This window comes from Marmota flaviventris, chromosome 9 (genome assembly GCF_047511675.1).
Source record: "Marmota flaviventris isolate mMarFla1 chromosome 9, mMarFla1.hap1, whole genome shotgun sequence".
NCBI classification, from domain to species: Eukaryota; Metazoa; Chordata; class Mammalia; order Rodentia; family Sciuridae; genus Marmota; species Marmota flaviventris.
This window is the reverse complement of record NC_092506.1, coordinates 58,533,956-58,558,181: the sequence shown is the minus strand read 5'-3', so window position 1 is coordinate 58,558,181 and position 24,226 is coordinate 58,533,956. Positions and strand designations below refer to the sequence as shown.

Here is a 24,226-nt window from a genome sequence, read left to right as displayed (position 1 = left end):
CTAAACATCACAAATATCTTTTTAAAAGGATGTTATCATTGTCTATATTGTTCATCTAAGCATACCAAGGTACAATGAGTTGTCACTTTTCCACAGTCACAAAATGTGACAACTAGCATTTAAAACCTAAGTACTATTTTTTAAATGACAAAAGATTTATTAGCAGATAACTAATTTTTCATTTATATACTGAAATATGTATAAATATATCTAATTATATGATTTAGTGTAAAATAGAGTGGTCTGGAATTCAGAACACATGGATTAAGTTTAGACTAGTGGGAATGAAGGGCAGGTGGAGGTTAGGAAAAGGAAAAAAAGTGGAATGAATCTGACATAATTTCTTATGTACATATATGAATCCCATTATTGTATATATCCACAAGAATGGGTCCTAATTAGCATAATATGTGTAATATGCTTGTATAATTATATCTAAGTGGATTCTACTGTCATTTATAGATTTTAAATTTAAGGAATCAATTTTTTTAAAAAATAAGGTACTCTTAATTAGTATAGCAAATGGTCAAAACTGCCAGTTCAGAGGTAGTGTCAAAGGCTTCTTTATTCTCCAAGGATTCTTTTTCTGTCTAATGAGGGATCTGGCATATCATGATACTCAACAAATAGTTTCAGAATGAATGGATGAGCTCCTTTGTGATTTGGCATCTTGTAGGTGTCCAGCCTAAAGGAAGACCATTAGTGTGAGATGTGTCTGGCTGTAGAATTCAACAAGAGGACAGAGAAGAATTTCAAGTGTTTCCTCAGTGGGGTTATATTGCTATCTATCTTAGCTGGCTATCTAATGTTCGGTTCACAAAATCTGACTATTCCAATAATTTAAGAAAACAGCAAAGAAAGCACACAAACACACAGAAGTACCTTTTCAAAATCTGTGACAGCTCTCTGAATTTAAGGGTCCTGGAAAGAGAGAGAGCTGCTGGAATTCTGTATTCTTATATAGAGGACACACAGGGGGAGATTCCATAGAATATTCTATCCCAAAAAGGGCAAAGGGGTAGGATTACAAAGGAACTGGTGAGTGTAACTCAACCTCACTGGGTGACACCTACTCCTGAAGCCATGACTCATTATCCCAGCAGAGGTAAAGCCCAAGTTATTGCAGGGCGCAATAATTATTCAGTATCTCTTGCTCAAGACTTAAGGGTGTGTATTTCCAGAGCAGCTCCTGACAGTGTTACCAACTCCAGCTTGGACTAGTCTTGGTCTGGGAGTCAAACTGTGTTAGTTCACCTCCTGCTTCTCCAGCTATGGGCTGTGTTATTCTGAGCAAGTCCTTCAATCTGTTCTGTGACCTCATGACTTTACCTGTAACAGGATTAATAGTTCTGCCTATCTCATAGGCCTGCTGATATGCGCTACAGATTCTTTTTAAATAATAAGATAAGTAAGAAAATAACCTATTAAATTCATCTGACACATACACAAAACCACTGGGAAAATGAGGAGGTGTTGATCAAAGGGTATGAAGTTTCAGTTACATAGAAGAACGATTGCTAGAGATCTACTATACCACACAATGTCTCTAGTTATCAGAACTATTTGGAGACTTCAAACTTTACCAAGGGGATAGACTTTTTTGTTTGTTTGGGTCTGAGACTCTAACCCAGGATCCTGCACCTAGCAAGCAAGTGCTCTGCCACTGGTCTACACTAGAGCCTTAGAAAGGTATATATTATGTAGTGTTTTTATCTTCAAAAAATAGATAGAAGGATAGAAGGAAATGCAGAGGTGAATCATTATTTTCTAGCTACAATGAGTAAAGAGTCACTACTTGGGAATTACCCTTTGCAGGGGAAGAAGATTGTTGAGCAAGCAGCAAATAAGCATGAATATCAGAAACAAAGATTGGCATCATGGTTCTGTCACACTAAGGGTAGACAGGTACAGATTTTGCTCATACTTATAAAAGTGTTTTTCCCTTTTCTTTCATTACACATGGAAGGCTAGTTCATCAAATACATTTGAGAAAATAAAGGCATTAAATTATCTCTATGTAATTATTTAATTCTGTTCATTGATCTGATTTGTACATATGTAATTCTGACATCAGTTAACAACATCTAAACACTTAATATTTCACTCAAATTTGCATAAGTCTTTAAAACTATTCAATGCAAACTACAGTCACTAGCTAATAGTTCCTATACTCTCTATAGGAGTGTGTCAGTCCCCCAAAGAACTGGTACATGACAAGTTTAGATGACAAACAGGTCTCAACTCATAGAAATTCAAAAATCAGAAATGGATATGAGACAACATCAATCTTAACTAACTTACTGCCAAGCATGTTGCTCGGGAAATTCTCCCTAAGGTTTTTCATCACTGTCCTCTATTCAACTCCAGTTCTAAATCAGTGTGGAGATTTTTTTGTTGGGGTGGGGAAGTAATTCTTGTGGTAAAAAACATTCCCTCCCAAAGACTTTTACTCTGTAAGTATCATAACATCTCATTCATTTATGTATTCAATCATTAATATGCACAGAAACCTACAGTATACCAAAGATGGTACTAAGACTCATGATTATGGGATTTAGTCATGAGTGATTTTGAGAAAAAACCACCAGAAGTGATATGGGAGAAATATGTTATATTAACATCCCCTAGGATTGTTTACTGAATAGATATTCCCTTTTTTTTCTTTTTTATTGCATTTACAAGTATTATTTGTACATAGTAAGGGAGCTCAGAATAGTATTTCAATAAATGCATAAAGTCTTCATTAAACAAATCCAGCTTCTCTTTTTCTAACCTCTCCTTCACAAACTCTAATAATCACTTTTCTACATTCAAGTCAATTTTTTTTTAAATTCCACATATAAGAGAGAACAGGTAACACTTGTCTTCTGTATAGAATGCCTGCAGTGCGATGGAATGGGATGTGAAGTAAATGTTCTCTTGAATTGTCTGCCAGAGCAAAGTCTGAGAACCACCAGGCTACATGTTTAAAGCAAATACTAGATGGGGGAAATAAGTCTTTACTTGGAGATTTATATTTTGCCAGTGAAAGATAGACAACAAACAATACTGGTTGAAAATCCACTTTATTTTTTTTTTCAACTTTTTTCCACATTCTACATATGAGAGAGAACATGTGGTCCTCAGTGCACTGAGCTGCATTCCTGGCCCTTTTATTTTGTATTTTGAGACAGGGTTTCAGAAAATTTTTGAGGTTGGTTTTGATCTTGCAACCTCCTGCTTCAGTCTCTCGAGTTGCTGGATTGCAGATATGCATTACCGTGCCCAGCTCTTTATTAGTCTTAACAGCCAAGTTCAATATCTCTAAGATGAATTCTTCAGTAAATGTTGAACAAGTTAAACTTGACAAATTGCCAAGTAGCTTTTTCTGTAATTGACACAATATGAAATCAAAATATATTCTGTGATTTTAACACAAAAGTTTGAGAATTAGCAATTTTGTAAACAAATTTCTGAGAATATAGAAAAGTTAAGTATAATAAATCTAAAACTCAAATAAATAAATTATTGTTGAACAAGACATATTCAAAACCTTATGCGGGAGATGGGAAATGTTTCACACTTCAATTATTCAACACAGAATGATTATTTATGACTACATTCAACAGGAAATACCACTCAACATTTACAAACTGAACATCTATAAAAATACTTCCACAAATAATATATAAATAAAAGTTTGTGACTATAAAGTGTGAAAGAGTTATTAAATATAATTCAGACTATTTGATTTGACTTTATATTTAAACAAATATCATTTTTGGAAATTTTTTTAATGAAAACTCTCAGGCTTTGGTACCTACAAAAATATTGTAAACAGGCGCGGGGGGTGGGGGGCGGCTCTGCCTCTCAGCAGGCCGCTGCTCCTCTTCTGCCGGTGGGTCCCAGGCCCGCCTACCTTGCAGGAGTGATTGGAAGCTCTGTCCTGCCGCGGGCCACTGGGCCTTTTCTGTTGGTGGTCACAGCTCCGCCTACCTGGCAGGCGCGGGGGGGTGGGGGGTGGCATTTATACACAATGGAGTATTACTCTGCATTAAAAAATGACAAAATCATAGAATTTACAGGGAAATGGATGGCATTAGAGCAGATTATGCTAAGTGAAGCTAGCCAATCCCTAAAAAACAAATGCCAAATGTCTTCTTTGATATAAGGAGAGTAACTAAGAACAGAGTAGGGTCGAAGAGCATGAGAAGAAGATTAACATTAAACAGGGATGAGAGGTGGGAGGGAAAGGGAGAGAGAAGGGAAATTGCATGGAAATGGAAGGAGACTCTCAGAGTTATACAAAAGTACATACAAGAGGAAGTGAGGGGAAAGGGAAAAATAATACAAGGGGGACAAATGAATGCCAGTAGAGGAGGCAGAGAGAGAAGAGGGGAGGGGAGGGGAGGGGAGGGGGGATAGTAGAGGATAGGAAAGGCAGCAGAACACAACAGACACTAGTATGGCAATATGTAAATCAATGGATGTGTAACTGATGTAATTCTGCAATCTGTATATGGGGTAAAAATGGGAGCTCATAACCCACTTGAATCAAAGTGTGAAATATGATATATCAAGAACTATGTAATGTTTTGAACAGCCAACAATAAAAAAAAAGAAAAAAAGAAAAAAAAAGTTTATCATGGAAAAAAAAAATATTGTAAACAAATTTGACATTTATCATTTATTTTAAAGTCAATACACTTCATAAAATACTATTTTACCACTTAATTTATCTCAGAAAGAAAAAGCTTTTTTTTAACAAGTCTCTTATCTAGGGAAATTGCTCATATTTATTAAGCAGCAGCAAAACAAAATAAGCATATGTTTATATAAATGATCCAAATATCTTTCAGTGTTACACGAGTACTCATTCTTGCTATCCACATACCTTATGATGTGATTCTATTGTGTGGTTGAGATTGAGATGCATTTTTTTTAAAACCTAAAAAAAACTACTGAACTCACTAACATGGTTTATAATTTCAGATATAGATACTGAAATATTAGAATATAAAAAAGCATCTTGAAAATGAGATTGTAGATTCCTAATGTCAACATATCTTTGAGAGTCATGGATTCATTTTGTCCTTGATGATTTTCTTCTATTTTGCTTCCATTTTTTTGCCCATATGAAAATTAGCTGAGTTGTGGCTCAATAGTCAAGCACTTGCCTAGCATGTGTAAGACACTGGGTTCTATTCTCAGCACCGCATATAAATAAGCTAATAAAATAAAGCTCCATCAACATGCAAAATTTTTTAAAAAGAAAGAAGGAAGGAAGGAAAGAAAGAAAGAAAGAAAGAAAGAAAGAAAGAAAGAAAGAAAGAAAGAAAGAAAGAAAGAAAGAAGAAAGAAAGAAAGAAAAGAATAGATTGAGGTTATGGCTTAGTGGTAGAGTATTGCACAGCATGGACAAGTTCCTGGGTTCATTCCTAGCACTACCCATCTCCCCACCCCAATTTTAGCTGTTCCTATAAATAAAGAAAGAATGATGTTCCAGGGTCACTGGGAGGATGCTCCAGAGAAGAAGAGATGGCAGAATAGCTCCTCCAGTGACTTTGCTGTTGCTTCCTTTCTGTAGTTGGGCAAATAGTTCAAAGTTCCAACTGTCTCTGAGGCCACCTCAGGATGAGTCTGTTCTGGAGGATGTTCTGCCCTCTCCAGTTCCAACCTAGAACTCCACAGACTTTGCTTCAAAGTTGTGCCTTCAGATTGAGAACTGTATTGAGTTGCTGCACTTCCTGTTTCTGCTTTATCTGAGCTATTTCCCTTACATTCTCAGAACCTTCTTTGTCTCTCACCCATATGAACTTTATTTATTTGGTTTCCTTCAGGTTAAGGTTCTATCCTTTTGGAAGAGCTCATTTGCTTTATATTTCTGAGATTCTCCAATGCTTAACCATGAAAGCACTGCTTGACCCTCTCATTTCTGTAAGCAATTGAGCCTGAAAGTATCATCCCCCATCCCCAACCAATCTCAAAACCATCCACTCAGCTTTTGGTTTGGGATTTAGGCCTCCCCAACGGGGACAGTGTTCCTAGGTTTTCCCTATTTCATAGTTATGTTGAAGGTGTCATCTGTAGGTTTTTATTTTGTTTCCTGGTTTCTCAGTTCAGCAAACAAGAGGGATCTACTGGAAATTCAAGTTTTTACTGCTCTTACGTTCAAGCTTTGATCAGATAATTTTATCACGTTACTTGTTGGATATGATCTGATCTTTTAGAAAAGTTATCTGACTTCCCCCTCTCCAGCCCCTGATTCTGGAAACTGAATTCAGGGCATCCTACAAGTTATCCAAGTGCTGTACAACTAAGCCACATCTCCAGGCTTTCGTGTTCTTAAGAGCAAAAATACAGTTAAAGAAATGTCAATTTATAAAGGCACCAAAAATGTACACTGGAGAAAAGGTAGCCTCTTTAACAAATGGTGCTGGGAAAACTTGAAATCCACATGTAACAAAATGAACATTAAACTTGTATCTCTCACCATGCACAAAACTCAATTCAAAGTGGATCAAGGACCTAGGAATGATTATTTACGACCTTGCACTTAATGGAAGAAAAAGTAGGCCCAAATCTCCATCATGTGGGATTAGGCCCCAGTATTCTTAATAAAACTCCTACAGTGCAAGAATTAAAACCAAGACTCAATAAATGGGATGGATTCAAACTAAAAAGCTTCTTCTCAGCAAAAGAAACAATCAGTGAGGTGAATAGAGAGCCTACAGAATGGGAGAAAATCTTTACCATAAGCATTTCAGCTAGAGCACTAATCTCTAGAATATATAAAGCACTCAAAAAACTTAACACCAAAAAAACAAATAACCCAATCAAAAAATGGGCCAAGGACTTGAACAGACACTTCTCAAAAGATGATATACAATCAATCAACAAACATATGAAAAAATGTTCAACATCTCTAACAATTAGAGGAATGCAAATCAAAACTACTCCAAGATTTCAACTCACTACAGTCAGAATGGCAGCTATCAAGAATACAAACAATAATAAGTGTTGGTGGGCTGGGGATGTGGCTCAAGCGGTAGCGCGCTCGCCTGGAATGCGTGCAGCCCGGGTTCGATCCTCAGCACCACATACAAACAAAGATGTTGTGTCCGCCGAAAACTAAAAAATAAAATATTAAAATTCTCTCTCTCTCTCTCTCTCTCTCTCTCTCTCTCTCTCTCTCTCCCCCCCTCTCTCTTAAAAAAAATAATAATAAGTGTTGGCAAGGATGTGGGGGAAAGGGCACACTCATACATTGCTGGTGGGATTGTAAATTGGTGCAGCCAACATAGAAAGCAGTATGGAGATTCCTTAGAAAACTTAGAATGAAACCACCAGTTGACCCAGCTATCCCACTCCTTGGTTTATACTCAAAGGACTTAAAAACAGCATACCACAGGACACAGCCATATCAATGTTTAGAGCAGCACAATTCACAATAGCAAAATTGTGGAACCAACACAGATGCCCTTCAGTAGATGAATGAATAGGGAAACTTTGGTATATATATGCAATGAAACATTACTTAGCATTAAAAGAGAATAAAATCATGGCATTTGCAGGTAAATGGCCATCCATGGAGAATATAGAGCTAAATGAAGCAAGCCAATGCCAAAAAACCAAAGGCCAAATGTTTTATTTGATATGAAGATGCTGACTCGATGGGGTAGGGAGTTTGGAAGGAATGAAGGAACTTTAGATAAGGCAAAGGGGAGGGAGGGGGAGGGAGGGGTAAGAGGGTAGGAATGATGGTGGGATGAGTTAGACATCATTACCCTAAGTACATGTATGAAGACACGAATGGTGTGAAAATACTTTGTGCACAATCAGTGAAATGAAAAATTGTGCTCTTTATGTGTAATATGAAATGAATTGCATTCTGCCATCATGTATAACAAATTAGATTAAATAATTCAGTTAAAAGAGAGAGAGAGATGTTGATTTAAAGATTGAATTTTTGCCTAAACTCTGCTTTTTCCAATTGTCCCTCAAAGTTGAGTTTTGCCATTGTCTGTCTACTGCCCACTGAACACCCCACCACAGCACTAGCTCACTTCTTCCAAGGGTTCACTTGCCTGTGTGGTGTGGGCTGTTTCATTAGAATAGATTTCAGACAATTCTTCCCTTTCCACAGCTGCTCTCTGTAAATTTCCTGACATCCCTCAGCTTCTCCCCTCTCTGTCCCAGGATGAGCTGAAATCTCTGGGCTGGGTTGCTCAACCTAGGAAGGAAGCCCATGTTCCAGCAGACTGTGAAGCCAAGCTGCACTGCTACTAGGGACTTGTCCTCCACTGATCACCAACATCTGTTGCTTTCCGTTTAGTGTGCCAGGTAGCTCCTCAGGGAAAGCTGAATTGTCTCTCTGCTCATTCGAGGATGAGAGCATATGCCTTTATCCTAAGATATTTCTCATAGTTTAAAACTTCTAAATGTCAGGTTTCATGTGGCTCATGTTACATGGTAATTGTGACAAGAATGTATGCTGCATTTTAATGGATATATGAGTACTCATATTTCAAAATTGTAAGCTGGGTTTAAAAAAAGTCATTTATACCTATAATTTTAAGTTTAAAGATATTCAAAACTATTATTCTCTTCACAATTTGTGGGTGAAACATATGATCTCAAGTCACATAGTCCCCAATTATAACATGGTATATATGCATACATTATTTTTTTTAGATTTAATTGAAAGCATAGGGTTACTAAGATATTAAGACTAAGGATCTAATTCAAAACCCTCTTCCTGTTGAAACTCAGGAAAAAGTATTTGTGGCAACTTAGGATACTTTTTCCATCCTAGGGCAGCCTGATATTATAGACTGTATATAAACTACAACAGGTAACAACAGCCAGGCACAAAATTGTCATTCCGTGTTTAGAAGGAGATTGAAAAACTCCAAAGAATTAGCCTGATGAACTCAAACAGTACCAATAGCAAGAATCTCCAACATGCATGATTTTCTAGAACCTTTCCCCCTAATCAGAGCTTGGGTACAAAAAACATCTTGTGTAGCCTCTTACGAATCTCCTTAGTCTTGATGGAATAGATAATTGGGTTGAGCATTGGAGGCACAAAGAGATAGACCAAGGACATGAACTTGTGCACATACTCAGGAGCATGCTTCCCAAATCGATGGACCATTGATACACTAACCATGGGCACATAGAAGATAAGCACAGCACAGATATGTGATACACATGTGTTAAGTGTCTTGAGCCTCTCTTCCTTGGAGGCAATGGCCAGCACAGAGCGCAAAATGAGCACATAGGAGAGGAGGATGAGCACTGAATCTATACCAAAGGCAGAGATGACAATGAACAGGCCATACATGCTGTTGATGGTGGTATCTCCACAGGGCAGGCGGATCATGTCAGGGTGCAAACAGTACGAATGGATCAGAACATTGACCTTACAGAAGGGCAGCCTCTTCAGGAGGAAAGGAAGTGGAAAGACCATGCAAAAGCTGCGGATGATAATGGATATTCCCATGCGGGCTACATGGACATCAGTGAGCACTGAAGAATAGCGCAAAGGGTTACAGATGGCCACATAGCGGTCAAAACTCATGGCCAACAGGATCCCAGATTCTGTCCAGGAGAAAAAATGGATGAAGAACATTTGGGCCAGGCAGGCATCAAAAGCAGTCTCTAGAGCATGAAAACACATAGAAGCCAGGACAGTGGGCAGTGTAGAAAAGGACACCCCCAGGTCAGTGACAGACAGAAGGGACAGGAAGTAGTACATTGGCTGGTGCAAGCTCTGCTCCTCCTTGATGATGAAGAGAATCAGGGTGTTGCCTAGGATGGAGACAGCATAAAGCAGCAGGAGGAGGGCGGCCAGCCAGTGCTCCAGGCTTCCCAACTCTGGGAAGCCCATGAGTGTGAAGCTGGTGGTACTTGAGAGGTTAGTCCCCAAACTTCTCATCGTAGTTTCTGAATGCCTTTGAGGGAAATACAACCATAGTGATGTGAGGACACTTGATGGAAAAAGTAATGATCAGAATCAATTAGTGTCTTAGGAAAATAAGGGACAATAACATGTAGCTTCCAATACCATAGACCATGGGGATGCCAGAAAGAAGGAGATTACATTTCAGACCCTCCACTGTTTGCAGTATCCTTATATTTGCCATGGGCTCCAGCTTGTTCTCCAAAGAAATCCTTAGTCTCCTTTTTCTATATTCTCCCCTTTTCTCCCTGCATTTGTCAGAGGATCTAATCTTTCCCCACTTATGAAGAATGACTTTTTCTTTGTACTTGTTCCTAGCTATCAGCTTCTTCAGTAAATGAGGCACAATGCCTCTTAATAATCTGAAGCTAATGATTCGTGCTCTTTCTTCCGTCTTTTCAGCTGCTTCTCCTCTCCTGCCTGCACACCACCATCACTCCAGGACCTCATCTTCTCTTCATTGCTTGCATCTCTTATTCATCCACCAAGTGTCCATCACCCCACAGTCCTCCACTGCTGATTGTTCTTGGTGTTTTCTGCCCTACATGTTCCCAAGTTTGTTTTAACTTTAAGTCAGATTCTCAAATTGCAATGTATGTTAGATTCATTTCAGGAACTTTTTAAAACCCCTTTCCTCAGACCACACCTATACCAATTAAATGTGAAACTCTGTAGAGAGAACTGAGGAATCAGGGTTTGATGGTTGTTGTTGCTCTCGTTCATTGTTTATCTCTCAAGCTATTCCAATAGGTAGGCTAAGTTGAGAGTCTGGGTAGATCACTCCGGTCAACATTCAGATATACCCCTATTCTCTACCAGCTTCTTCCTTTCTGAAGATCAGTTTTAAGAGCTACAATCATAGGAAACAAAAAGTAATAATAAACTTATTACCCTCTCACATCCTTCTAATAATCACCCATTTTATCTATTTTCTTTCACATGTAATATTCTCATTTATTTTCTATTCATAGTGTCCACATTATTATTCCTCTGTACATTCATGGTCCTAAATTTATATATTTAATCCAGGCATCTCTTCTAGTTATTCATTCATGCATCAATTCTCAATTGTAAGATTTCACTAGTGTCTCAAACATAAAATAGGACATTTAACTTATTCTTGTCATACTTGATCCTGTTCAATATTTATCGTCTCATTAAATTCCTTCCCCATCTATTTATAGGCTTTATGTCAGAAAAACTCATAAGACACCCTTGACCTCTGTCACTTCTCCTATTCAGAGCTCTAGTTAATCTATGATCACTTCTCTAATATATAACTAACTTCTTTAAACCAGGATATATTCACACAGGCTTCTTTAATGACTACCTGGTTTCAGGCCAACCTTTCTCTGATCTATTCTACACAAAGCAGGCAAATTATTTGTTTGCAAATAATAAGTTAGGGCTTTTACAAATAATAAGCTAGTTTGAATCTCCTACCCATGGATTCTCACTGATTCCCAGATTATGGATCTTTCCATTCACCATGCCACAACTCAAATAGATTTCATTGGTAGAGCACCTGCTTTGCATGTGCAAGGCACTGGGTTCGATCCTCAGCAGCACATAAAAATAAATAAAAATACTGTGTCCATCCACAACTAAAAAAATATTTAAAATAATAATAATATCATTTGATTCAAATGTATGAATTGTCAAGATCGTTGTACTGTCATGTGTAGATAATAATAATAATAATAATATTAATAATAATAATAAAGTTAAATGATTTTATAGCCCTATTGAAAACCTTCCAATGGTTTCTTTTACCTTTGGAAATAAAAATTCAAATAAGAATCCAAATCTGCACCATGACAGACAGCAGGAACAACAGATCCAGGAACTTATTAGCTTCCATTTACTCTAATCATTCATTGCTTCTCATGCTTGTAAGGCCCTCTTACATGCACTTACATATATTTTTAATTCATTGATTTTATCACACTTTAAAATTAGAGTGAAACATATTTGGTTGTTTGAATAGTATCTTTCTCTCTTAATAAGTTCAAAACTCCCATAATTGGCTGTTTCTTCTCATTTTATCCTCAATGCTTGGGCAAGGATACTGGCATTTAGTACCCTGGACTAGGATTCTGAGATAACCAATTCTACTTTTAATTTTTAAGCATGTGTACTAAATAAACTTTTTAAGAAGAAGACATTATTACCCATGTTTCTAGTGTAATCGGATTCAGATAAGTAAACATCTGATACTAAAGTTTTATCTCACTTTTGCCACATACCAGCTGTGAATTTAATTAACTTCCTCATAGCTCATTTTCACATTTATAAAATAGAAAAAGTACAGAATAAAACATTTAAAGTGCATATTTAGATTCCTCTTGCAACACATGAGTAAAAATGAATTAATGAAAACAGAGAAAGTAACAAGGAAGATGAACTTTTAGGGTCTAAGATTCACGAGCAATCCTCAAATTAACTTTCTGCTTTCAGTTTTCCCATCAAAGTCTCTCTTCTTTTGAATCAGTTTTTTATCTGCTATTTAATTGAAGCATGAGTTAATCATACTGATACATTCACACCTAGCAAAACCTCAGATGCCCTTCTAAGCCAGATCTATGCATCCCAGAACCCACAGACTACAGCTTCGAAATAAGGCTGGCATAGTGCAGTTTCGGGCACCAATGGCTAGATGGGGAGTATGAGTACAGAGATAGAAATGATATGCAGAAAAAAAAACTCTAAAATCACAGCCTCTTCTTCAAATCTTTGTACTCCAGTTGTTTTCAGAATCCAGTACAATGAATGTGGCTTCTGAGGATCTCTATGAGAGAAGAGCTGAAGTTTCTCCTTACCTCCTCAGAGTAACTGATGAAACTGGGAGAGAGGTAGCTGTGGTGCTCAACAGGGAGAACACCAAAGACTCCACATACTGTGTAAGCAGCTCTGCACAGAGCCCTGCTGCTAGCCTCATCAGCTCCCTGGGAGCTCTATAAAGCCACCTGTTAAGGTCCCCTGGGTCTGATAAATCCAGGGTAAAAAGAGATGGCTGGGGCTCTAGGGAGCATGAAAAAAATATTGAGTGGATGATACCTCTATGCCCTGTCATTTCTCCCCTTTAGATGTTTCAAAGAAATTAAGAGTCAAAACTGGTTTATCCTAAAGTGATCAATATTATTCAACTCTTCATCTTCAAGGGCTGAGACCTAGACAGAATTTATTCAGTAAATCAACAACAGAGCTAGTTTGAATCTCCTACCCATGGATTCTCACTGATTCCCAGATTATGGATCTTTCCATTCACCATGGCACAACTCAAATAGATTTCAAGAAGTAAAATCACTTAACCATACAAAATCTCACCATCTCGAGTCAGCAGATGGGGTGGCCATGTTGCTTTGCCTGGAATGTACTAGTTTTAGCACTGAACATCTCATACCAGGAAAAAAATCCTCAGACTAGGTACACTGCAACAATCTGCCATCTTATAGTCTGACCTACATCCAAAGCCACTTTTCTATGTGAACATCATTAAGAGAATTGCTGGATTTTTTAAAAGGGTAGACAAGAATTGCAAGCATTTGCTCAGTGGTGCTAGTTACCAACTCCACCTCAGGCTAGTCCTGGCCTTGGGAATCAGACTGTGTTAGTTCGTCTCCTCCTTCCCCACCTATGAGCTGTGTTTTCCGGAGCAAGTCCTTCAATCTGTTCTGTGGCCTCACAAATTTACCTATAAAACAAGAATAGTAGTTCTGCCTACATCATGGGCTTGCTCATACAAGTTACATGTTCTTTAAATAACTTTTTAACTTTACCTGACACAAAAAAAGGCATCAAAAAAGTGAGGATGTGTTGATCAAAGGTTATGAAGTTTTAGTTAAGTAAGGAAATAATTCTTAGAGATCTTCTTACCAGACAGTGCCTATAGCTAACAGAATTATTTGAAGACTTCAAAAATTTTCTAAGGGAATAGATCTGGTTTTTGTTGGAAGTGGTAGTTTTTTGCTTTGTTTATTTGTTTTGGTCAGGTCTGGGAATCTAACCCAGGACCTTGCACATGCCAAGCAAGTACTTTGCCACTGATCTACACCAGAGCCCCTAAGAGGGTAGACCTAATGAGGTAGTCATCATAAAAAATTTTAAAAAAAGGATAGGAGGAAGCTTCTAGAGACAGATATGTTTATAGTATAGATTGTGATGTTTTCATGGTTGTATAATTGTTTTCAAACTCATTAAGTTTTATACATTAAGCAAGTTTAGCTTTGTGTATGTCAATTACACCTCAATAAAGTGGTTAAAAAGTTATAATTATTTGTATGAATATCCTGTTGAAGTTGTAAAATTAGCCTAGAAATTTCAAATCATTTGTCTAGTTAATGAATAGATCATATGAGATTAGTAATACTGACATGCCATAGATAAAATATTCTGTTACTTTGTTTCAAACAAATTATGTGATTTTTATCCTTTGATTTCAGGGGAAACATTTCACAAGCACTGCCTTTAGGTGAAGTGGGATGTGAGCACTGAAATGTGATGTGTTTCCAATGTGTACTCAGCCCCTGAGGGCCAGGGGAGGAGGCTCTTGGAGCTCCCATGGGTACTGGCTGGTCCCTCCACAACCCATGGACACACCTGAAAGAGAATCACTCAACTAGGAACAGGAGGTGCTTGGCCCTTGAGAAGAGTAGAGAGGCACCAGGAGAATACACAGATCCTCCTGTGATACTTAACTCCTTAGAGCTCCTAGACCATTCTCAGTTGCCTGCATTTTTCAGTCTCAGACCCTTTACCTTCCTCCCCCATCCCCCTCCTTCTGTCTCATGTTACCTTAAACAAAATGTGAATATATTATACAAAACTAGAAAATAAAGTCAAGTAGAAAATACATCTCCCGAAATCTCACTACCAAAGAACTTCTAGTAACATTTCTGTTAATTTTCAAAATAAATGTTTAATAATATCAAGATACATTAGTGTTTTTACAAAAAAAAATGTCTGCATCTACAAATGCTATGTAATCGTGGTGATACCTACATCAATGCAAAGACAGAATGCATCAAAGTCAGCGTAGAGTGGCTAGGCGTTAGGGTTCAATTGTAGATACAGCAGTAGCTGAAATAGCTCGTTTTCTCACAAGTTCTATAACTTTGGTCAAAGATACCATCAAAAAATCACCAAAACAGACTCCTAATTGGTACCTGTACCATGTGCTGAAGCACTCAGCCACTGTGTTAGCAGAATGATTTTTAACAATGTAAATCTTCCTGATGAATTTTTCAAAACTGACATTGGCTTTTCTTCAATATCTGAACAATGGCTGAAACATGCATAGTGTTTCAGGAATTAGTTTTAACACATCTATTTCTTCTGTCCTGTTAACTTTTGGGCTGACACATCTACTGTCTTCCTCAAGGCTTAGAAGGAGGAGTGCATGTTCTACAGCCTGAAGTGTGTCCCTGCATGGAGACCAACTTGTGAACATGTTCATTGTCTATTCACATGTGATTCCTGATAGAAAATTTCTTTCATCTGAAAAAGCAAATTCAGTTTTATATTCCTGAGTATTGTTGGGTGCATCTCCTCTCCTAGGCAAGAAGGAAAGCGATGATTGCTATTCCTAATTCTGACCAAGAACAAGCTGCTGTAATTATTCATTAAATCACAGAATACCTGCCCAGAGCATGTGCTATGCATCTTTATGTTAGTAATGTGTGATTTGAGATCAGAGTATTTTGGTAGTATTCAGAAGTTCTAAAATCAAATACATTGTTAGGCTCTGCTAATAGGAAGCATTAGAGGTAGTTCAGGATTTACTTTTCCTCTTGGGTTTCTGTTGTTGTCATTGTTACTCCTGCAACAATTTTATTCTGGGCATCAGCAGTTAATTCTAATAGAAGCAGCTTGGTATGTTTTTCTTTTGTTTTGCCCTTTCTTTGAACTAGCTCATAAGATCCCCCAGATATACCAACACCAGCTCTGTGAGATCTATTTGAAAATTCCTTAAAAATCTACCTCTGTGAACACCCTAATTTTAAGGTTCTGAAAAGCAGAAACTCTTCTCTTAGGGCAGAAGCTAATTCTAGCAGTTACCAGCTCTGCTATACGACAATGTTCCCTGCATGGCAAACACTTTCCACTCTCTGCTAGGTTATCTACATAAAAAAGGGTTCTCTTTTGAAAGCTTACTTTCAAAAATTAAATTAATATTATTAATTAATCTTTCTTAATTAATAATCTTAATTAACTAATTAATTAAAATTATTGATTAGTTAATATTCTACTAATATTGACTTTTTGGATACAAAAACTGATGGAAGGAAAAACTAGAAACTTGTTAAGAAATTATCCTCCCTACATATTAGTTTTAAGCTTAACAACCGATGAAATTTAAAGTGTTCTGTTGCTCTTGTTAATGCCATGTCAATGATATGAGGGAATCTGGCCACAGGGTGGAGGTTGGTCTCTCTAATGGCTTCTTCCATGTGCATGAAACCTACAGCAGTATAGGAGCCCATGCTCAGAAAGGCCATGGGTTTGTTCAATGTTCTTCTGCTATGTTCTTAAAAATCTTAGTAATTTAAAAATGTATTTTCTGAAATGAAGGATAATGGGAGAACAGAACATAATTGTCCAGGGCCATTCCTCTCCACCTATTTTTCATAAAACATTCTTGATGCCATATGTGCATAGAATAGCAGAATCTGTACTATATGGGAATTCAGAAACATATGTTAAAGAAAACAGATTGAGAGAGGAGACAAAGTTTTAAAAGAGAGAGAGAAAAAAAATTAAAATAAAAATTGTCAGGTGTTTATTTTCACTTTTCCCTGTGGAAATTCTCCTTACTTATTTCTTTCTCTATATTTTCTTCTTTATTCCTAAAAATGAGCACCATGGATCAAATCCCTAGAGCAGGCTATATGGGTTTTTCATGTGACCAACAGTCAATAAATAAGCACACTTAGCTTGCACCAGGAACAAAGAAGTTGGGAACTCAGAGAAAAACTAAAGATACTTTCAGAGCCTACAGAATTGAGTGTTCAGAGCCTACAGAATTGAGGAAGGACCGGATTACACACTCAGACCTCATCTATCCCCTAGATCACACCCACCCAACCTGCACAAGGACACAGCTTTTCACCCCTAAACAAACCACTGTACACTTCATCTGAACAAACTGCTGTTCCACCACACACTCCCACACCCCTCACACTCACACACAATAACCCATCACAGAGCTCCAACCTAAGCCCATGTAACCAGTGAATGCACATCATGCATACAGGTATGTTTATTATTATTATTACTATTATTATTATTATTATTATTATTATTATTATTATTATTATTTGTTCCTTTTAGCTATACATCAAAATAGAGTATATTTTGACATATTTATACAAACATGGAGTGCATTTTATTATAATTAGGATCCCACTCTCATGGTTGTACACGATGGAGAGGAGAACAGGAATAGGAAAGACAGCCAAATGAATCTGACATAATTTTCTTATGTACATATATGAATGCACCACAGTGAATCTCCACATCATGTATAACCAAAGGTATGTTCTTGAAATTAGGGTCCAAAAAGGAAAGATCTTAGAATTAATGTATTTATATCTGGGTAAATCCAAGAGGGAAAACTCAAAAACTCAGACATCATAATGACCCAGACAGAAATGGGTGAGAAAATTTAAAGAGAATGCCCCAGAGTGGGATTCCAGCTCAATGTTTGTTTGTTTGTTTTTCCCCACTCTTCCCTAAAAGACAAACTTGTTTGCACCTGAACTTTTCGAAACCACCTTCCACAAATTCTCACAGTATAGCAGCCTCCCAACAACAACCATATGAAATGTATCTTTGGAGACAGAAATAAACTGGAAAGAGAATTTGTAGTAACTTAAGCCCTCCACTTTCCACCACTCAAGAGTTGGGGTCATCAGAGAAAGTATCTATGCCAGTAAGAGGGCCTCTCTAATTTTATCGGCCACTTTGGAGCCAACTTAATGAATAAAGTGATTCCAAAATTAGGTACTGATATGATACAAAGTGCCTTGCAAGTATAAGAATAAGAGAATTCAACTGCTGGCCATATAAATGAATAGTTAAGTGAGGTGCAAACACCAATGTTAGAATCAGGACACTGGTTCTGCAGTAATAAGATTTGTAATCTGGATTCCATTGCTTCACTTCTCAGAACTCGTATTTCCCTTTGATGAGGTATGTAATTAATATATTCTGTTCCAACCCAGTATTCTGCTATGGGACAAAGAGTTAATAAAATGGGGGAAGAAATAGGTTTTAGTGTTCCAACTTTCAACCACAAATTTTGTGTGAGATAAGTAGGCTAAGTGTTTTTAATTTCAATTTAAAAATAAAATCCAGCATCTTAAAATGTAGTAGGATTTATCCAATGCCAAATAGTGAAGAAGTAGGTGAGCTTAGACTGGGATTCCAGAGTCATTGCTCTTTATAAAACTAAATATACAGATAAGAGATTTTATCATGATTATTTGATAATCTTATGTCAGAAAAAGAATAGAGCTTCAAATTTCCAGACATTAATAAAAGTTATGTTTAAGTATATAATATATAACTAAAGAAGAATGTATATAATATTAGCTATCCCTCTACAACAACAACAAAAAAAATTTACTCTTCTTGGATGTCTTTACTGTTGGCAACATCAGGACACTCCACTTTCTCCCTATACCTGACTCTATCAGCAATTGGCATATACTGGTGGACTTCCAGGAACATGACCTGGTTTTGCATAGTATCAGAGTGCTGTCTCCATACTTAGCATGTCTGATAAAATTCAGTACTCTTGCATAGTGCCAACAGATGTGCTCTGTTGACATTCAATCATGAGATGGGTGTATATATCTTGGTTGCCTAGGATTTTCTGGGAACTTTAAGTAACATAGAAAAAATAATTTACTTGGCTTAAGATTGGGTAAATGTTTTACCAACATGGGAATTAAGTGAATAAAGCAGAACAACTCTAAACCAAAAAATCAGTGGCATGTTACTAAGAATTACCAAAATTGATTCTTTAGTGCATGCTGATCAAAGCATTTGCATAAAAACAGCGTTGTGGGCAAGGTAGAGGTTATAATTACATAAGGATAGCCTTACCCCTAGGATTTTGTGAAGTACAAACAAAAAGATGATTAAGAATTAGATTAGAAAAAGAAAGAATGAAAGAGTCAGAGAAACTAGTCTTCAAGTTCAAAACCATGGATGGAGAATGCAAAGAAAAAAATATCCCCAGATATCTGAAATGGCATCAGGTGAAGAAGAAGAGGAGAAGGAGGAAAAGGGGATGGGGGGAGGAGGAGGAGAAGGAAGAAAGAAGAAGAAGAGGAGGAGGAGGAGAAGAAGGTAGAAAGAGGAGGAGGAAGAGGAAGAAGAAGAAATACTCTGAAGTATGTATAGACAAAACACCAGTGTATTATTTGCAGGATATGATAGAAAGTACCAAATTGAGCAAATGAATAAAAACTTATCCTGGTGCTGCAGCTATAGGACTCAAAATATAATGTTGTAAGCAAGAATAATCATAAGGGGGAGGGGAATATGGATTATATGTGATAGGGTTTTTCAGTTGCTTTAACTAGTTAATGGAAGTAAATAATTTTCTTAATCTAAATAGATTGTTTCATAGATAGATCACCTTTTCATGTGAATCAACCACATGCCTGTTGTTCCAGGGTAGACATACCATCAACCCTTGGAAGGAACCCTTGAGTTGCCAAGAAGGATGTCAGCCTCCAACATCAGTGATAATAGTCTCCCAGACACTCTCTTCCTAACAGGAATCCCAGGGCTGGAGTTTGCCCATATCTGGATTGCAATTCCATTCTGTGCCTTGTACCTGGTAGCATTGCTTGGCAATGCTGCCATCATCCTTGTCGTTGTGACATACAGTGGCCTACATACACCCATGTACCTCTTCCTTTGTCTTCTCTCACTCACTGACCTGGCTCTCAGCTCCACCACAGTGCCCAAAACACTTGCCATTTTGTGGATCCATGCAGGTGAGATTTCCTTTACTGGATGCCTGGCCCAGATGTTTTGTGTCCATTCTATCTATGCTCTGGAATCCTCAGTTCTCCTGGCCATGGCCTTTGATCGATATGTGGCTATTTGCAACCCACTGAGATACACAACCATTCTCAACCATATTGTCATAGGCAGAATTAGCATTGTTGGTGTATTCCGGAGTGTAGCTATTGTCTCCCCTTTCATTTACCTGCTGAGGCGACTGCCCTACTGTGGCCACCATGTCATGGCTCACACATACTGTGAGCATATGGGCATCGCTCGGCTGGCCTGTGCCAACATCACTGTCAATATTGTCTATGGGCTGACTGTGGCCCTTCTGGCTGTGGGTCTGGATTCCATCCTCATTGCCATCTCCTATGGCTTTATCCTCCATGCTGTCTTTTGTTTGCCATCTCAAGATGCCAGACGCAAGGCTCTGAGTACCTGTGGCTCCCACCTTGGTGTCATCCTCGTTTTCTACATCCCTGCCTTCTTCTCCTTCCTCACCCACCGCTTTGGTCACAACCGAGTTCCCAAGCATGTGCACATCTTTCTGGCGAATCTCTATGTGCTGGTGCCTCCTGTACTCAATCCCATTATCTATGGAGCTAGAACCAAGGAGATTCGGAGTCGACTTCTAAGACTGTTTCTCTTGGGGAAGATCTCAACATGAATTCTAGTAGACCTTGGAGATAAGAATAATAAATGGGTAAGATTGCTTGCTAGATGCATTTACATGAATGGAGATCTGTGATATGACAAGACTGGGTTAATGTGGTTGGAAATTCTGGAAGGAAGTGGACTGACCTGATGAAATGGGAGACTGGTTATCACATTGAACATATTATGTTTCCACAGCTCCTTGAAAAATTCTGAATAGCCCATAAAGATGATAATATTGTCACTATTTTCTCAAAAGTGGCTATGACATACTAAGGAGCAAATAAGTTTCTGCTTCTAAAATAAGATAGTTTCATAATAGGAATAATTTCTTATGAATCTAAAAGCCAAAAAAAAAAAAAAGTGAAAAAGGTGTTTAGAGTGAATTTGTAACTGAACTCCAACACATAGGGTAGCAGTTAAGGGCACAAATCCAGAGTTCCTGGATTTGAATTTTTGCTCATCTTCTTACTAAACTTGTGACTCTAGCATGTTGCTAAATGTTTCTATGCCTGAGTTTGGACAATTTTTAAGGAAGGATAATAATGACATCAAACTCTTAAGGTTGTGGTGAGGAATACATTGAGTTATTAAATTTTGAAAACTTAAGTTATGAATCCTTTTTGACATTATTGATCAAACTGTAAAACTTTTCTGAGACCTTTCTTCTATTGTCTCACTCCACAGGGTTATTGTGATAACTATGTGACATAGCAACTCTATCATTCATGAACAGTCTTAAGATATGACCAGTGCTTAATGGAACCACAATTTCTTCATTCTTTCTCTCATCCCCATTCCTCCTCCCATCTTTCATTTTGAGGTCCCTTTCTTTTTAGCCATGAAGTCATCCCATTTTTCAGATGCAGGGAAGCTGGCTCTGAATCCAAGTTCTTCTTTTTAATATTCCTTCAGTTCTTCATCACTCTTGGTGCTAAAACATTCATACTCCTGCCAACTGTTCTTTGCATTTTAAATTAACAGCCTGTAATTCAGAGGAACTAATAGTCTAAGGTCATTCCTTTTATATGGATAATATCTCATACTTTTTCTTGCACTTTATCATGGATAATCATATGAAATATGGATCCACATGACCATGAACTTCAATCTCAGCTTCCTAGTTTACCATGAATTAAACATCAGACCTAACTGTCTCCAGCCCCAGTAAAGTGTTCATTATAGAATCTGAAACAAAGCAAGCACTCAATACAGAGTGGAGAAGTACTTGGTGAATAATCCTTAAATATACAAAAGCATACTCTATTTCATTATATCTACATGACTTCATCTGTAGCATTTCTCTATTTGCTAATTTGTTATCATTTCAAAACCTCAACACAGCAGCATTGCATCTGTGACATACACATAATTAAAACTTAGTCTATCAATATTGTTGAAAAAGTGTTATGGATCATATTGGTGTGTGTCATATTCTTTGTTGAATTAACAAAAAAAAAACGGCATCTGTTTCATGCCACAGTGATGAGGAGTGAAAATAAGTCTAGCGTAGGTGCTTGGCATATTGTAGACATTTAGTGATTTCGTTCCTATTCATTTACATTATATTGAGACTATTCAGCTGGAGGCACAGCCATAAACCTGTGATGAACTAAGGGAGAGACATTTTACCCAGGAAAGCAAGTGAAGGAAAAATTATTACCATGTCCACAAGGTGATACCAGAAGAAAAGTGTCAGCTCTGGCTGCAGGGAGCTCCAAGTCCAGGTATAGAGGCAAATCCTTGCACAAAGAGCTGTCCTGGGCCAGGGCCAGTCATGACTTGGCACAGAGGAATTCAGAAGAGAAAGCATACTACAGTGATGCAACCACATCAATGTTTATAGCAGCACAATTCACAATAGCTAAATTGTGGAACCAACCTAGATGCCCTTCAGTAGATTAATGGATAAAGAAAATGTGGTATATATACACATTGGAATATTACTCAGCAATAAAAGAGAATAAAATCATGGAATTTTCAGGTAAATGGATGGAGTTGGAGAATATAATGGTAAGTGAAGTAAGCCAATCCCCCAAAAATAAATTCAAAATATTTTCTCTGATATGAAGATGCTGATTCATAATGGGAATGGAGGGGGCAGTGTGGGAGGAATAGACGAACTTTAGATAGGGCAAAGGTGAGGGAGGGGAAGGGAGGGGGCATAGGATAGGAAAGATGATAGAATGAGACAGACATCATTACCTTAAATACATGTATGTAAACACTAATGGTGGGACTCTATGTACAATCAGAGACATGAAAAATTGTGCTATATTTGTGTAATATGATTTGAATTGCATTCTGCTGTCATATGTAAAAATAGAATAAATAAAATAAAATAAAATAAAGAAATAATGGTGATTGACAGGCAAAGATTGAATACATCAAAGTCTAATTAGGGTTGTCAGGATTTAATGTGCAGATACATATAAAAGAATAGAAGAAATAGCTCATTTCTTGTTCAAGTTCTATAATATTGATTACTGATTTATTTAAAAATCAGGTATATAAAGATGCTCAATCATATGGATAAATTGCGAGATAAGGTGATGCACACCTGTTACCCCAACCACCCAGGAGGCTGAGGCAAGATGATCCCAGGTTCAAAGCCACCCTCAGTGATTTACCAAAGCTATAAGCAACTTGGTGAAACTCTATCTCAAAATTAAAAAAAAAATAAAAATGTCTGGGGATGTGACTTCATGGTTAAAGACCCTGGATTTAATCCCTCAGACCAAAAAAAAAAAAAAAAAAAGGAAAAATTGTTTTTCTCTTATTTTAGCCAGAAATTGTATGGTATTGAACATTAAGAAAATCTACAGAAAATAAAATGATTTTAAGCTAAAATGTATCATTTTTCACTTCATGTGTTTAAAAATTTATAGGTGATTACAAATTTATTATCACAGTTCTTACTTGATAAGTTTCATATTGCAACATTTCAGAAAATAATTTTTTATTCTAAAATATATGTGCATCATTCTTTTTTCCATGTTGTTTCAATGACTTCACAACTTCTACTCTTTATACATATATTGTCATCAGTGTGTTTAGTCTATAGTATTTTTTGCTGATATATTTTTTTTCCATGTAACTTATCAGGCCTATATTTACAAGGTTGTATAGCTTTGCAATATTGTTTATCATTTAATATACTACAAGTTGTAAAATTTCTTAAAATTTTGTTGGAAGAATAAGGAAAAGATCTTGTATTATAATGTTTTAGATGTAAGAGGCAGAATAATTGTTTTATAATTAATTATTTCTTCCTCAATCATCATTTAATTCTTCATATGTTTACATTTTATTATTTTTCCCAAAATATCAATTTAGTCAAGATTTAAATTATTCCTAGATCTTTCCTCCATAATTTACAAATACCTCCATACTGTTAATATGTGTGATGTTTTATATTCATTTGATTTCATCTTCCAGATGTTCATCAGTTTTACAACCTTGTTAAAAAATTAGGCTTTTTAAATTGTTTTCTCTTTTCCTTTCATATTAATTTGTAACTTTAAGTATTTTCAATCATTTTCAAAGTGTTTATTTTTTCATAGTGTCTTAAATTGAATATTTTATTTATTTAATTTTATCTTTTTT

General features: G+C 36.9%; 2 protein-coding genes across 2 annotated transcripts; one reads left to right on the top strand and one right to left on the bottom strand.

The window, feature by feature from the left end:
• Nucleotides 1-8,974: 8,974 nt before the first annotated feature.
• On the bottom strand, nucleotides 8,975-9,919 carry LOC114098467 (olfactory receptor 51I2-like). The gene has a single exon (XM_027942713.2). It carries the CDS (start codon nucleotides 9,917-9,919, stop codon nucleotides 8,975-8,977), a length of 945 nt encoding a protein of 314 aa, XP_027798514.1.
• Nucleotides 9,920-19,676: 9,757 nt separating this feature from the next.
• Nucleotides 19,677-20,633, top strand: LOC114098450 (olfactory receptor 52D1-like). The gene has a single exon (XM_027942697.2). It carries the CDS (start codon nucleotides 19,677-19,679, stop codon nucleotides 20,631-20,633), a length of 957 nt encoding a protein of 318 aa, XP_027798498.2.
• Nucleotides 20,634-24,226: the final 3,593 nt, after the last annotated feature.

What these genes read in the sequence shown, in the direction of transcription:
- LOC114098467 (XM_027942713.2), bottom strand. Translation starts at nt 9,919, where the DNA reads ATGAGAAGTTTGGGGACTAACCTCTCAAGTACCACCAGCTTCACACTC.
- LOC114098450 (XM_027942697.2), top strand. Translation starts at nt 19,677, where the DNA reads ATGTCAGCCTCCAACATCAGTGATAATAGTCTCCCAGACACTCTCTTC.